Below are 16624 nucleotides of genomic sequence, written 5' to 3'. Positions count from 1 at the left end.
CTTCCATGTTTGCAAGTCAGGGCTTCCAGACGGCCTACATGAATGCAGCTTCCTCCACCAAGAATCGAGAGGATAGAAGGCATGTATATCACTCAGGAAAATTATCAATAGAGAGCCAAATCTACTTTCTTTTAGCAGATTTTGTATGTCCTTTTTGGAGGAATATGTTTCTTTTGACTGACTCTGATGAAAGCCACAAGCAGCTGTTCTAATAAAGTCATTCTCTAAAGCAGTGATTCTCAGCTGGTCAGCAACAGGAAAGCTTCACCTCCTCCACCCCAGCCTCCTCCTTAATAGCATAAAGCTCCAACTCCTCCACCCCAGCCTCCTCCTTAATAGCATAAAGCTCCAACTCCTCCACCCCAGCCTCCTCCTTTATTGCATAAAGCTTCACCTCCTCCACCCCAGCCTCCTCCTTTATTGCATAAAGCTTCACCTCCTCCACCCCAGCCTCCTCCTTTAGAGCATAAAGCTTCACCTCCTCCACCCCAGCCTCCTCCTTTATTGCATAAAGCTTCACCTCCTCCACCCCAGCCTCCTCCTTTATTGCATAAAGCTTGACCTCCTCCACCCCAGCCTCCTCCTTTATTGCATAAAGCTTCACCTCCTCCACCCCAGCCTCCTCCTTTATAGCATAAAGCTTGACCTCCTCCACCCCAGCCTCCTCCTTTATAGCATAAAGCCCTTTTCACATCGCTGCACGGCAACTCGCTGCCTCCAGTCATTTTAATGAGGGACGGATGGCAGACGGGAAGCGGTTTTAACCGCAGCGGTAGGACCCAGAAGCGGTTGCCGCCCACGTGATTTTGCCCTGCCGCTCGGAGTTCAGTGTGTTGAACTTTCTGGTGGCAGCTGCCTGGCAGCAGCCAATCACTTCAAAGGAGGGAGAGAACCCAGAAAAAACAGTCTTTGTTGGTCCAAGCAAACAATGGAGGAGCTCATAATGTTGGTATATCCTGAATATCCTGAGCTCTACAACACGGCTTTACCTTCGTATGAAGACAAATAGAAGAAAAATTGTGGAACCAACCACAACATATTCTCTAGGGGGAATTATTTTGATGACGGAACCATATTTTTCCCTTCATTTATTAGTGTTAATATACAGAGATTGTGAGGTACTCTACGTGTTTTTGGGGAGGGGTGTGTGATGGACTTGTGGGTTGGCTCTGCTGTGACGTTCACCGAAGCACCTCTACGCCATTGCTGCCTCGGACCGTGGCGGCAGCAGCCACTTAAAAAATGCTAGGCATTTCAGGGGACTCCCCCGGCAGGGAGGCAGTTTTCAGGGTAGTTACCACACAGCGGTGTGAAAAGGGCTTAAATCTTCACCTCCTCCACCCCAGCCTCCTCCTTTATAGCATAAAGCTTCACCCCTCAACCCCAGCCTCCTCCTTCTTAGCATAAAGCTATCAAGGAAAAGGAGCTATCAAAGTATGGATGCACAGACTAAAGGGACTTCGTGTTTCTGTCTTTCAGTTCTCCTCAGAGTTTCTGAGTAAGAACGACTCAGTCCTGGAGTTTTACTCTCCACCTGTGAACTGCTGTAAGGACGCTCAGACTCTGAGGACGCTGCTTCACCTCGACAACGTGGTGGAAGAGCTGAAAGGCTTCGACTACCACCCTGACCCCACATTTAACCAGCTGAACAAGAACGTCATCACCGAGACCAGCATCATCATCGTCACAGTGAGGACGGGTGGTTAAATATGCAGTATCACTCTTTATTTCTGCATCTGTGAAGCTAATGCTCAGATTTCTGTCATTTTCAGGGCCGAGGTTTCTCCAAGGCGATGACGGCCAAAGAGGCACAGGCGTTTGTGGGAGATGCATCCTGTCACGTTAACATCCTGCAGGTAAACACAGGAAGAAAAAGGCATGAAGTTTAACCTGTTTGATAACTTTGTGATGGAGTTACAGTGAAGAGATGGAGCTGAAACAGAAGTTTTTGTAATCATGCTTTACATGCATCCCGATTAAAAGCACAAAGCCATTTATTCATTGTGAATTAGAAAATGTTAAGTCTTGGCTTTGTTTTTGATTATTGCAGAGTCTAAATGACCCAGAGGTGCTTTTATATTTTTACATTATTCCTCTTGAAGATCAGGATGTACTTTGATATCAGAAACAGCAACAGAAGCGTTGTCAGACCTGCAGCTTAATTAAGACATTAGAGGTTACTCTTATTATTCCTCCTTTCTAGTGATAGCCGAGGCCAGAGGCAGGATTTGTCAGGTTATTCTCTGCTTTCTTTTATTCAACAGTGCATGATTTGGAGAGCTCGGAACAAAAGTTTAATCTTGCTTGGTGAACATTTTCTTCTTATTATTGTTCAGGACGATAAGTTGATCCTGGAGGCTCCTTCTTCACAGCCCAGATCCAGATCTAAACGCCAGCGCAGAGACACAACCAACGACCTGCTGGAGCTCGTGGTACGTACTGATAATGGCTCATTCTTTAATTAAACTTACTGTACCAACATTTATGTGAAGATTTGTACCTGATAAATATTGATCATCAGTTGAATATACTGCTGATACTGCAAAGAAGAAGAGAGAGGAGACATCGGAGGAGATGGAAAGTAGTGCATGATTTGGTAATAATGTGCAAATGCAATTATACTGTTACTGAAATTTGCAATTGCAATTACATTAGAATCCATAAATGGTATCATGAGTTCGCTTGCTCGGTTATCAATATAAATGCAGAGAATAATAATAGTTTAGAAGTGTGTATTTCTAAACTCCAAACTTGCAAATATAAAGAAGGCTGAAGCTTTTGCACAACTGCTTTCAAAATAATTTCCTTCAAATAATTAGAATTTTCCATTTTTTGAAAATAAAAGTATTTCTACAATGTGCAATAGTGGCACTACTTAATACTGAATAATGCAAGAAAAGTATGCAATTATGTTATTGCACAGCCTGACATCACAATTGCAATTCAATTAACTGTGCAGCACTAATAGAAAGTACAAGAAATGTTACAGATGCACCCAGGCGACCAATCACAGGGTTTACTGTCTGCAGCCTTTCAAAGCTTAGTTACTTTATAAAGAAGATGCATGTCAGACTCCATCCATCCATCCATCTTCTTCCACTTATCCGAGGCCGGGTTGCAGGGGCAGCAGCCTAAGCAGGGAAGCCCAGACTTCCCTCTCCCCGGCCACTTCGTCCAGCTCTTCCCGGGGATCCCGAGGCGTTCCCAGGCCAGCTGAGCGACATAGGAACACCTCACCAGGGAGGCGTCCAGGAGGCATCCGGAACAGATGCCCGAACCACCTCATCTGGCTCCTTTCAACGCGGAGGAGCAGCAGCTCGACCCCAAGTATCTCCCAGATGGCCAAGCTTCTCACCCTATCTCTAAGGGAGAACCCAGACACCCTGTGGAGGAAACTCATTTCAGCTGCCTGTATCCATGATCTCGTTCTTTCGGTCACTACCCACAGTTCATGACCATAGGTGAGGGTAGGAACGGAGATCGACTGGTAAATCACCTTACGACTCAGCTCTTTCTTCAACGGGACAGACTGATGCAGAGACCGCATCACTGCCAATGCTGCACCGATCCGCCTGTCAATCTCCTGTTCCATTCTTCCCTCACTCGTGAACAAGACCCCGAGATATTTGAACTCCTCCACTGTTCGGTCCCTGTACGACCGGTGTCAGAGCTTGGACCGCATTGCCAGAAGTAAGTCAGACTCGTTTCCGGTGCGGGTTGGACTCCACCAGGGCTGCCCTTTATCACCGGTTCTGTTCATAACTTTCATGGACAGAATTTCTAGGCACAGCCAGGGCGTTGAGGGCGTCCTGCTTGGTGGCCTCAGGATTAGGTCTCTGCTTTTTGCAGATGATGTGGTTCTGTTGGCTTCATCAGGTCGGGACCTACAGCTCTCACTGGAACGGTTCACAACAAATCTGAGGCCATGGTCCTCAGTCAGAAAAGGGTGAAATACCCTTTCCAGGGTGGGAATGAGATCCTGCCCCAAGTGGAGGAGTTCAAGTGCATGTCAGACTAAGTTCATATAACCATGCAAAGCCACTGGATTGTCCAGATTCCATTTCTGTCATCATACAGATCATCAGGCTTACATACCAAGCACATGCCATCTTGCAAGGCTTCAAGCTGATGTCATTGTTCCTGGTTGGAAAATGACCAGACAAATCTGGGTCTTTTAAAGAGAAAGAGGAAGTGTCTGAAATAACAATGGCAACCGCTGAAGAGATGAACATGGATGCAGCTGTAGCAGCAGTCTGATCAGAGCTGGACATTTCTTTATTAAAAGAAGAGCAAAGAACCACACTGGAAGATTTTCTGTGTGGAGACGATGCGTTTGCTCTTCTTCTGACCGGTTTCAGCAACTTGAATTTAAATCAGACCTATTAGTCAAGAAAAAATATTTGTTATGGCCCCAAACTCCAACAGAGCCTGGAAATTTAGCTCTACTTTCCCCCAAATTACCAAGGGAGTTAAAGGCAGAGCAAAACAGTGGAAGGAATTTTAGTCAAAATTGCTGCTATTCCTGGAGTTACAACTTTATCAAATCTGATCATACAGGCATGAAACACATATTGATTTGTTCAGGCTCTTTTACACTTTCCCAGGATGTTCTTATCTTCCACATAAATCAGGAATATATTACCATAAATCTGCTTAGAAACCAGACAACAAAGACCTTTAGAAGCTGCCTAGAAATCAGTGTCAGAGGTGTTTGGTAAAGTTTTTCACACATGAATGAGGACACTGCAAACAGGAACTCCTTCATACTAACTCAGGAAAGTTTTAAAGGTGCTCACTAGACAGCAGTTAAAAATATAGGCATAAAAGAGTGCCAACTTTTATGAGTTTTCTGAGGCGTTCTAGTCAAGATACCAGAGTTTCCTGTATGTCCTTAAAATGACCCAAACATGTATGAAATGTTGCAAAGACCATATTTCACTGTCTTAAACTTGAACCTTTATATACCGTATGATCGTCCCTCTCCAGGTGAAGTTTGGTCATGGCGAGTGGATGGTGGGTTCAGTTTACTACGCCAGAAAAGACGACATTCCTCTGGCGATAATCATCCCTGCTGTCATCGTTCCCATGCTGCTCTTCATCGCCATCTCCGTCTACTGCTACAGGTCTGAACTCAGCACCAGTAAAACATGACCTGGCTGATGGATATGCTTTTTGGTGTTTTAAAGTGTCTGAATTTGTGTCTTTGGGTGCCAACAGGAGGAAGAGTCAGCAGGCGGAGCGCGAGTACGAAAAGGTGAAACACCAGCTCGAGAATCTGGAGGAGAGCGTCCGAGATCGCTGCAAGAAAGAGTTCACAGGTAAGCAGGCTCACCTGGAGAATGTAGACTTACACGACAGGGGAAATCGAAGACTCTGAACCACTTTTATTTATTTATTTTCTTTCTCTAGTTTTTATACCTTTGTACCTTTTTATTCCCTTCTGCAGGCTGAAGTTAAGGGACCAGGCAGTACTGTTTAGGGCTTTCTGTCTGAATGCATTTTTACACCTGCAAACATAGTAACTGTCCACAGATGTAATGAACTACCAATGTGATGCAGATCGGCAATTTTTAACACAATAATCATACAAAACTGCAAACTACTGCATGTGTATGTAGCATAATCATTTCCCACGATTCTAATATGAACATGAAAACTAAATGTTTGTTTGTTGTAGCTGTTTTACAGCTGCCAGTGGGTCCAGGTCATCTTAAGCTCAAGTCTAATAACAAAAAAAACATAGTAATAGCAATTTTTGGTTCACCATGAAACAGGAAGTAATGTCATATAACAAATTATTATAATTTCCCACAAATCTAATATGAACATGAATACTAAATGTTAGTGGTTATTGTTGTTTGTTTTAGCATTTTTACAACTGCCAATGGGCAATTTTTTTTTAATTTCTTGTTCGCCATGAAACAGGAAGTAGTTTTTCAGAGACTTAACACACTGCTATAGCCATGAACCTTAGCACAACACTTTTGAATGGGAAAATGAGAAGATATATATCAGTTGATCACAATGACCACAAACATTTAGTTTTCATGTTCATGCTAGATTTGTAGGAAATCACCCTTATAACAACTACCAGCGTAAGTTTAAGTAAGCTTAAGCTCTAGTTACACCATGGCATTTTATGTTCGCCATGACACAGGAAGTAGCCATGAATCTTAGCAGAGTGAATTAGAATGTGTCAAAAAGAGCTGTGAGGAAATCGAAAACAACATAGAGAAATGCTGTTTTACAACAACTTAAAGTCTCCTTCCATTTTAAATTTGTTCTCAGTCTCAGGAAGTCTTTACCCTGTATTTTTAAGGTCACAGCAACCTAATTTAAAAGGGAGTTTTGTCCTGAGTCTTGTACATATGCAGAAAGGTTATGCTTTTGTCAGCTCTCTAGAAACTGTAAAACTGAGGGTTTTATTCCAGAAGAACCTCTTGGATTTTGCAGAATTGATATCAATGTTCTCCTTTTCTATTCAAAAATTTTGAGCTAAGATTGATGGCACTATGAGAATTTTAAGACTGGGAAAAAAACATCCTGTTTAATGGCAAACAAAAAATCCCTCTGACTAAATTTTTTATGTGGCTTGAGCTTAAGCGGACTTGAACACACAAGCAATGACCAAAAACATTTAGATTTCATGGTCATATTAGATTTGTAGGAAATGGCCTTTTCACAGCTGCTAGTGGGTTCCAGTCAGCTTAAGCTCTAGGCACATCAAGAAACACAGGCCATTAGACAACACGGGCAATTTTTTCATTTGCCATAAAACAGGGAGTAGTTATTTCAGAGCCACAAATCTTAGTACAATGAATGAAATCAATCATTTTCTCATTCAGTCATTATGTGCTTGGATTCATGGGACTCTGAGTGTTTTAAGACTCCAGGGAAAAAAAACTTCCTGTCTCATGGCGAACAAAAAAATCCCTATGACTACATTTATGATGTGATTTAAACGTAAACTGACTTGAACCCACCAGCAGTTTAAAAAAATCAACAACAAACAATGACTAAACTTTAATTTTTCATGTTTATATTGCAGTTGTGGGCAGTTAATTTAATTTTGATGGGTGGTGATTTGTTCCTACACAAATAAATTAAACGTTACATCTGAAGAAGGCAACTGCTCTTATGTCTGAGGGCAGTCATTACATTTGCAGGTGTTAAATGCAAGTCTATCCTGTTTTTTCTGCACATTGCATTATGGCGTTTCAGAAGTGAAAAGCATCGCTCAGCGGGAGCTCCACACACCCACTGGCTCCTCTAACCCCATTCTCGCCTCTGTATTGCCTCTCCTACCACCTCCAGAGCTGGCACAGAGGGTCGATCACTTCAACCCCACTTTACGCCTCCTCGCCGTTCACACTGGGGGTGAAATGTCACAGGGGCGTGAAGTGAATCAGTCTTTTGGCCCACAGGAAGGTTCCTTCTATCTGAGCCAGGCAGCAGACGCAGCTGATTCTTTTGTCAGCGTCTTGTTCCACGATGCGTTTGCAGATTAGAGGATGTCACCGCTCCTGACAGTTTCATCTCCGTGATGCGAGTCTTGCCAGAAAGATTCAGCAGAAGCAGCACTTTGGCTCAGACATCAGAAAACTTCCCTCCAGGACTTGCTGGCGAGCTTGGCAGACCGTTTTGAGCTCAATCTGACAGCTCTGTTAGAGAGCACTCTGCGGTCTTTCCTAAAGAGGAACAAGAAGATGAAATACCCAGATAATCACTGAAAACTATCATGCAAAACTAATCAAGATAATGAATGACTTCTCTGTTTTTTAGATCTGATGATAGAAATGGAGGACCACACCAGCGACCTGAGCGAGGCCCGGATCCCCTTCCTGGACTATAAAACCTACACCGACAGAAACTTCTTCCTGCCCTCTAAAGATGGCGCCAACGATGCCATGATAACCAGAAAACTACAAATCCCAGAAGCACGTCGGGCCATCGTGGCACAGGCACTGAACCAGTTCTCCAACCTGCTGAACAGTAAACCTTTTCTCATCAACGTGAGTCTAGAACTTTCTCTCTCTCTCTTCTTTTTCCTCATTTTCGTTTCTTTCTGTCCGAGGTTTTGGCATTTTAAAAGGAAATTTCACTCCTAACTTATTACCTCTGAGCTGAATCCCTGGTGATTTTTATTCCTTCAAGCAGTCCAAAACTTTTAAGCTCCAGTGATTTTAACAAGCCCGAAACAAACCGACAGAAATCCACCCAGACCAAACATGCATTAATTTTTTTAAAAGGAGGACTCAATCAAATGTGGACCAGAGGATAATAAGATGTGATTCAAAATGCATTCATCCTGAACATGCCCTAATAGAGAAAAAGCTTCGGCTTTTCAGCAGCAGGATGTTTTAACAAGAAGTCTCTGCAACAGGCTCGCACAAACGCCCAAAGAACAAATTTAAAGTTGCAGAAATGTGTTCCTAAATTCTTCATTTTTACCTCCTGCTTATTCAGACATCACTGAACAATTTTACTGCGTTGGCCTTTTATGACTTTTTAAGTGTTAATAACAATGTTGTGACTGGACGGAAAACAAAATCATAAAAATACATCACCATTAAAAAGACCAGCTTCTACTTCAGCTTTAAAATGCTCTTTATAGAATTAAATCCCGCGTGTTTTCTGTTCACAGTTTATCCGTACGTTGGAGAGCCGCCCAGACTTTAACGCCCGGGCTCGTGGTTATTTCGCCTCCCTCCTGACGGTGGCGCTGCACGGTAAACTGGAGTATTACACGGACATCATGAGGACGCTGCTGCTGGAGCTCATGGATGAACACGTGCAGAACAAAAACCCCAAACTCATGCTGAGGAGGTGAGAAAGAATGGCAGCGGTATACTGAACGTACCAGTGGACAAATGAGTCCTCCAGTGCAAAATCTGTGAAACCTTGGCTAAAAACGTGCAACTGAAGACGTTACTGGAATGGATTATAAATAAAAAAATATAACAATTGGACCTGTACTCTCATCAGGTGTTTTCAGAATTAGTTAAAATAAATAAATTATCAATCCACATTCAGTTTTTACTTCAGTATGTTAATTAAGTCAATTTCATCTCTTGATATTTTAATTTTAATATTTATCTAATTTAATTCAGATTTTAGTCTGCAATAAAGAAGTCCTGTGAGCACTTTAGAGAAAGTATGTACCTTTTACAGAAATCCAACATTTTTTTTTTTTGCACATAAAAGATAATAGTCTAAAAAATCTACAAATAAACTGACAAAAATGTTCTATCCATTCAAGAAATTTCCATGGATTAATTTATATTTTTACTTCATTACACAACCAAACCAAACAATGAAATACAGATGTAAAGCGAATACAACATTTTGGAAATGATTGCCTCATTTTTCTTGATTCTGAGACCAACACTGATACCGACACAGTCTTCAGGTCACATTTAACATGAAATGGTACTTTAAAACAAAAGATTTATCAAAGGATACATGAATGAATGGATGGATAATAATAATAATAATAATAATATCTTGAATTTATATAGCACCTTTCAAGAAATCCAAGGACACTTTACAGGAACACATAGACATGGACAAACTATGTGAGGGGTAGGATGAGTGTAAGGGGTGGTTTAGTGAAGACTGTAGGCTGTGGTGAACAGGTGGTGCTTGAGACGTTTTATGAAAATGTCCAGAGATGGAGCGCTACGAATGTCTGCAGGGAGAGTGTTCCAGAGGGTGGGGGCTGCAGCACTGAAGGCTCTGTCTCCATAGGTTCAGTGTTTGGTTTTGGGCATGGAAAGTAGGCCGGTGTCGGAAGATCGAAGGTTGCGGGATGGTGTGTATGGATGGAGGAGATCAGAAAGGTACTGGGGAGCCAGAGCATGGAGAGATTTGTATGTGAGGAGGAGGACTTTGTAGTTGATACGGGACTTGATAGGGAGCCAATGGAGGTGGATGAGGGTCGGAGTGATGTGTTGCCAGGGTCTAGTGCGGGTGAGAACTCTAGCTGCAGAGTTTTGGACGTACTGAAGCCTGTCCAGGGTTTTGCTGGGAACTCCAGACAGGACTCCATTACAGTAGTCCAGGCGGGAGGTTATGAAAGCATGAATGAGTGTTTCAGCCACAGAATCAGGGAGTGATTTAGGATATACTGTTTTTGTTTATTAGTATTTTTTCCATTGCAATATCATTTTTTTATGTTTAAGCAGTGTTTATTTGTTTTAGCAATGTTTTACATTTTGTTTTGGTGTTCTTTGTTTTATTGTTTGTTTTAGCGTTGTTTATTTTTATATACCTTTTAATGTCAATTTTGAACACACTGTTAGAAAGTTTCACTTGTTTTTTTAACATTGCTGTATTGAACACATTTTCGAAATTCTTTTACATGGATGAATGGATGGATGAATTAATGGATGGATGAAAAGAAAAATTGATGGATGGATGGATGGATGTCTGGATGGATTGACGGACATGTGAACGTATGGATGGGCAGACGCATGGACGGATGGATGGACGGGCGGGAGCGTGAATGGATGGATGCATAGATGGATGGATGGATGGATGAATGGACGAATTAATGGATGGATGAAAAGAACAATGGATGGATGGATGGATGCATGAATGGAACAAAGCATGCATGGATGGATGATGGATGGATGAATGGATGAATTAATGGATGGATGAAAAGAATAATGGATGGATGGATGGATGCATGAATGGAACAAAGCATGCATGGATGGATGATGGATGGATGAATGGACGAATTAATGGATGGATGAAAAGAACAATGGATGGATGGATGGATGCATGAATGGAACAAAGCATGCATGGATGGATGATGGATGGATGAATGGATGAATTAATGGATGGATGAAAAGAACAATGGATGGATGGATGGATGGATGGATGGATGGACTCATGGATGGATGGATGGACTCATGGATGGATGGATGGACTCATGGATGGATGCTTCATTCATCTGAAGGAAATTGGACTTTCAGCTCTTTATTTACTCACAGAGCAAAGGCAAAAATACACTAATAGAGACAGTGGTATAACAGTGCTGCAGACGTGAGTGTAACTTAAACACTATGCAAGAAAGGAGGGAAGTACGCAAAGGATCAGCAAAAGGAAATGTGCACCATGATGACATTTAAGGCAGACGTCTCTACATGAAGCTTTAAAAGAACAGCAGCTCTACCTGCTCTACTTTTTATTTTAGATAAACTTTAAACAGGATGATGTAAAAAATGGTAAAATTCTCACAGCTGCACGCTGAAGGTTTGTTTCCGAAGGGCTGAAGGATGCAACTTTAATGACAGTTCATTTATTAAAGTGTGGTTTTGCAATGAGAACAAACAATAGGAAGCAGAAACATTAAAAGAACATCCTGAGCAGCACTGATGTGTTTTTCTCTCTCCTGTCGGTGAATGTAGGTCGGAGACGGTGGTGGAGAGGATGCTCTGTAATTGGATGTCCATCTGTCTCTATCAGTTCCTGCGGGTAAGGCTCGTCCTCTCACTGATTCTCTGATTCTCTCTGTTGTGTTTTCACTTCTCTTCGATCACTTCCTCGTGTCTCTTCTTCTTCTCTTATTCTTCAGTGAGAGTGGAAGGCAGGAAACTTTCTTCTTCTTTTGTTCTTCAGTGAGAGTAGACGGCAGAAGTTTCAATTTACATTTTTCAGAACATAACTGAACATTTTTAGCTCATGAAAGTGTGTTTTTCTCTGTTAGGACACGGCAGGAGAGCCGTTATACAAACTTTTTAAAGCCTTAAAACACCAGGTGGAAAAAGGACCGGTCGACGCCAAGATGAAGAAAGCCAAATACACACTTAACGACACGGGGCTGCTGGGAGATGACGTCGAGTACTCTGTCCTGGTGAGTTCACAAGGTAGACCTGAAAACGACAGCGTTTAAAGGTCTTCTATTCGGGGCAAGTGTTGGAAAAGTGCAGAGAGAGCCTCTGTGTGTCTCTATGAATCATTTTTTAATGATAACTTTAAAGCACAGACATGAAATTCTGTGAAAATGAGCATTATATGAAAAAAATCTAGTTCCATGCACTTTTTTCATTTATGTGAGAATAAAATGCTGCCGTGGCCCTTCTGGGCCTCCGTAGCTCATTAAGTATGATGATTTGTTGCTTTTCTGTATTAAATTTTTAGCAGCACATTGTGTATTTTGTCTGAATAAAACTAAATAAAGTTTTATAAAGACAACTTATTTCAGGGGCTGGAGGAAACTAGCATCAGCAGTTTTCTCTCTTTCATCAAATAAAGCCCAAAATTCAGCAAACATGATCAATAATGAAAACAATCGTTAGCTGCAGCCCTGGAGTTGGGGTTTTTCTCCGAGAGGTAAACATGATCTCAGGGTTTGGAGGCAGAGCACACCTCAGGATGACTCAGACACCTTTGTGCATGTGTGGCAGACTCTGCAGGTGCTGGTGCACGGCGAGGGACCAGACGTGACGCCGGTCAAGGTGCTGAACTGTGACACCATCTCACAGGTGCGTTTGATTTCTCTCTCTCCTCCAGTCTTCAACGTCAGGGGATGCATATTTGAACACGTCTGCTCGCTGGATGAGGGGGAACTTCTTTATTTCAGTTTTTAGCTGAACTCTGAGCAAGAGGTTATTGGAAATATGCAGAAAACTTTAGGTAACTTGAGGCTACAATACTCAGAATTTCTGCACTGAAATGATTTAAAAACGAGGACCGCTATGTCCTGAATATTTGACAGTTGAGTTCTTGAATAATCTGAAGGATTAAAAATCCTTCTGGCTGTCACGTTAGCCACTGAATCAAGTTATGACTTATTTATCATTGAAACACTATATCTACACCGTGTTCCACATTATTATGCAAACAACGTTTTTCTCTGATTTTCTAAATATCAATGCAAATGACAGTCATAATATTTTTCAAGTCATCAACAATTAGAGTATAATTCAAATGTTTTAGAACAAACTTCATAATGATAACTACTATTTTTAAAAAATAAAAACCTCAAAATGCACTTTTCCACATGTTCCACATTATTAAGCAGGCCACAGGTTTCAGCAATATGGGAAAGAAAAAGGATCTCTGCTGCTGAAAAGTGTCAAATAGTGTAATGCCTTGGACAAGGAATGAAAACATTCAATATTTCAGGAAAAATTAAGCATGATCATCGTACTGTGAAGAAATTTGTGTCTGATTCAGAGCACAGACGGGTTCATGCAGATAAAGGCATAATGGGGAAGGTTTCTGACGGACAAATACATCAGATTAAGAGAGCAGATGCTAAAATGCCATTACAAAGCAGCAAACAGGTATTTGAAGCTGCTGGTGCCTCTGGAGTCCCACCAACCTCAAGGTGTAGGATCCTCCAGAGGCTTGCAGTCGTGCATAAACCTACTATTCAGCCCCCCCTAACCAATGTTCGCAAGCAGAAACGGTTGCAGTGGGCAAACGGTTGCATGTTTGGGCCGGAATCATGAGGAGAGAGCTGATAGGCCCCTTTAGGGTCCCTGAAGGTGTGAAAATGACCTCAGCAAAGTATATAGAGTTTCTGACTGACCACTTTCTTCCATGGTACAAAAAGAAGAGCTGTGCCTTCTGTAGTAAAATGATCTTCATGCATGACAATGCACCATCTCATGCTGCAAAGAATCCCTCTGTGTCATTGGCTGCTATGGGCATAAAAGGAGAGAAACTCATGGTGTGGCCCCCATCCTCCCCTGACCTTTAGCCCTACTGAGAACCTTTGGAGCATCCTCAAGCTAAAGATCTATGAGGGTGGGAGGCAGTTCACATCAAAACAGCAGCTCTGGGAGGATATTCTGACATCCTGTGAAGAAATTCAAGCAGAAACTCTCCAAAAACTCACAAGGTCAATGGATGCAAGAATAGTGAAGGTGATATCAAAGAAGGGCTCCTATGTTAACATGGAACTTGTCCTGTTAAGATGTTTTTGATTGAAATAGCTTTGATTTCAGTGAATATGACCCCCTGATGCTGCAATTTCTACAAATGACCATTTTCAGTTCTTTACAACCTATAAAATGTTTTAAAAAGCTGTTGTGCTTGATAATGTGGAACAGTGCATTTTGAGGTTTTCATTTTTTTTTTAAATAATTTTTGTCATTATGAAGTTTGTTCAGAAACATTTGAATTATGCTCTAATGGCATTAGAGCATGCATTAATATTTAGGAAAATCTTAGAGAAATATCATTTGCATAATAATGTGGAACGCGGTGTAATATCAGATACTGACACAGGAAGAGGCATAAAATGCTCCTAGAAACTGCTGCTCTGTTGCTGTACCTCATCAAGAGTTGTGCTGCTGACTGAAACATGTTTAGAGTGGCAAAAACTGGCATAGAAAGTGGTGAAAAGGGGTTAAAAGTGGCAAAAAAAGTCTAACAAAAGCAACAATAGGCTGAAAGTTTAGAAAATGGGCTAAATGTGCCAAAAATGGGCAGAAAAGGTGGTAAAGTAGATTTAAAAAGTGGGGAAAGGGGTTCAAATGTGGCCAGAGTGGGCTAAAATAGGCAAAAAAAGGCAGCGATGGGTTTCATGTGGAAAAAAATGATATATAGTAGCAACAAAAAGCATGAAGAATCATGATATGCAGTTAGAATTGGTAAAATGGACTTGGGGAATGTTGTTGCAAAAATGTGCAGAAAATGAGTTGAAATAAAATTAAAAGTGGAAAAAAATGGGCAGAAAGTGAAAACGATGGGTAGAAAAAGTTGCGAAAAAGGGTGACAAGTATCGAAATCAGGTTTAAAGTGGCGAAAATGGGCAGAAAAGGTGGTGAAATAGATATAAAGTGTCAAAAATGTGTCAAAGAGAGGAAAAACAAATAGGCAGAAAGTGGCACAACAAATTCAAAGTGGCAAATATTGGCATAAAAAAGGGGTGAAAATAGGTTAAAAGTGACAAAAATGCTTAATGCAAGCAACAGTAGGCTGAAAGTTTAGAAAATGGCTAAAAGTTTGTGAAACAGGTTCAGAAAGGGCAAAAATGAGCTAACAGAGGCAAATAAATAGGCAAAATGTGGCAGAGATTGTTTTAAGTGAGCATGAAAATTTGTGAAATGCTGTTAAATTTGCAAATATGGGCATAAAGAGTGGTGAGAATGGGTTGAGACTGGTAAAACAGGCAGAAACCTGGTGAAAATGAGTTACAAGTGTCACTAATGGCTCTATTGTTGCAAAAATGTGCAGAAAAAGAGGTGAAACAGGTTCAAAAAGGGCAAAAAATTGCCAAAAAATGTGGCAGAATTTGTTTTAGGTGGCAAAAAAGACCATTAAAAATTGTGAAATGCTGTTAAAATTGGCAAAAATGGACATAAAGAATAGGGAAAATTGGTTAAGATTGGTAAAACTGGCAGAAACCTGGTGAAAATGAGTTACAAGTGTCACTAATGGCTCTATTGTTGCAAATATGTGCAGAAAATGAGGTGAAACGGGTTCAAAAAGGGCAAAAATGGGCAGAATGTGGCAGAAACTGTTTTAAGTGGCAAAAAATAGCATTAAAAATTGTGAAATGCAGTTAAAATTGGCAAAAATGGACATGAATAGTGAGGAAAATGAGTTAAGATTGGTGAAACTGGCAGAAAAGCTGCTGAAAAGGAGTTAAAAGTATTGAGAAAACTTAAGGAAACTACAGGAAGCTACAATACTCCAAATATCTGCACTAAAATGCCTGTACTGATTTAAAAAAGATGACTTCTATGTCATGAATATTTGACAGTAGAGTTCTTGAATAATCTGAAAGATTAGAAATCCTTCTGGAAAAGACGTTCAAGTGTCACAAACTGCTGTAATGTGGAGAAACAGTGCCAAAATTTGTTTTAAAAGTGGCAAAAATGAGTTAAAAGTGGAAAAAACAGAGAAAAGGTTGTGTAAAGGGCTTTCAAAAGAGCCGTAATTTAGTAAACAGGCAAAACAAATAGGCAGACAGTGGTCAAAAAGATTTAATGTGGCAAACATGGGCATGAATACAGTGAAATGTGGTTTAAATTGGCAAAAATAGATATGAAAATGCTGGAAAGGGTTTAGTAATGGTAAGAATGGACCTGAAGTGTCAAAACCAGGCAGAAATAGGGAGTTAAATAGGATTAAAAAGTGTCAGAAAGCAGTCAAAAGAAGAACTAGAGGTTAAAAAATAAATAAATAAATAAAAGAAAGTGGCAAAAATTTATTTCAGTGGCAAAAGTGTGCAGAGAAGGGAAGTGATATGGGTTTCATGGTTGAGGGAGAAAAGCGGTTAGAAAGTGGCCTTCCTGGTTCATGCTGCTAGCGACCCCCCAGCTCTCTGAGAAGCAGCGTTCTCCAGGACGGCCGTGATTACCTGCTGTAAAACAAACATGCTCAGCCTAATCCTGATGTTCCTGTCTGCAGGTGAAAGAGAAGATCATCGACCAGGTGTACAGAAACCTGCCGTACTCACAGAGACCAAAAGTAGAAAGTGTCGCTCTGGGTAAGACAGCATGCACATGGAAATTCAACAATAATTCAACACGTTCAGCTCATTCAGGAACGCCCATTCCCTTTTTCTAGTTTTATTTTTCAGCCTGACGCTACAGTCGTTTCTTTTTTTAAGATTTATTTTGGGCCTTTTTGTGCCTTTATTAGATGGAGGAGGAGAGTGGAT

General features: G+C 41.1%; 1 protein-coding gene across 1 annotated transcript in view; it reads left to right on the top strand.

Annotated features, from left to right (window-relative positions):
• The window catches only part of LOC121505213 (plexin-B2-like), a 286200-nt gene that overhangs the window by 253313 nt on the left and 16263 nt on the right, over window positions 1–16624 (top strand). The window contains exons 25-35 of the mRNA XM_041780327.1: window positions 1480–1689; window positions 1773–1856; window positions 2337–2432; window positions 4987–5123; window positions 5218–5318; window positions 7783–8012; window positions 8645–8826; window positions 11412–11478; window positions 11711–11857; window positions 12411–12488; window positions 16372–16450. Of these exons, the coding sequence (XP_041636261.1) occupies window positions 1480–1689; window positions 1773–1856; window positions 2337–2432; window positions 4987–5123; window positions 5218–5318; window positions 7783–8012; window positions 8645–8826; window positions 11412–11478; window positions 11711–11857; window positions 12411–12488; window positions 16372–16450 (1411 nt within the window). The remainder of the gene's footprint in view (window positions 1–1479; window positions 1690–1772; window positions 1857–2336; window positions 2433–4986; window positions 5124–5217; window positions 5319–7782; window positions 8013–8644; window positions 8827–11411; window positions 11479–11710; window positions 11858–12410; window positions 12489–16371; window positions 16451–16624) is intronic.

Source organism: Cheilinus undulatus, linkage group 23 (assembly GCF_018320785.1).
Source record: "Cheilinus undulatus linkage group 23, ASM1832078v1, whole genome shotgun sequence".
NCBI classification, from domain to species: Eukaryota; Metazoa; Chordata; class Actinopteri; order Labriformes; family Labridae; genus Cheilinus; species Cheilinus undulatus.
Note: the sequence above shows the minus strand (reverse complement) of the source record. Positions and strands in the feature narration are given on the sequence as shown.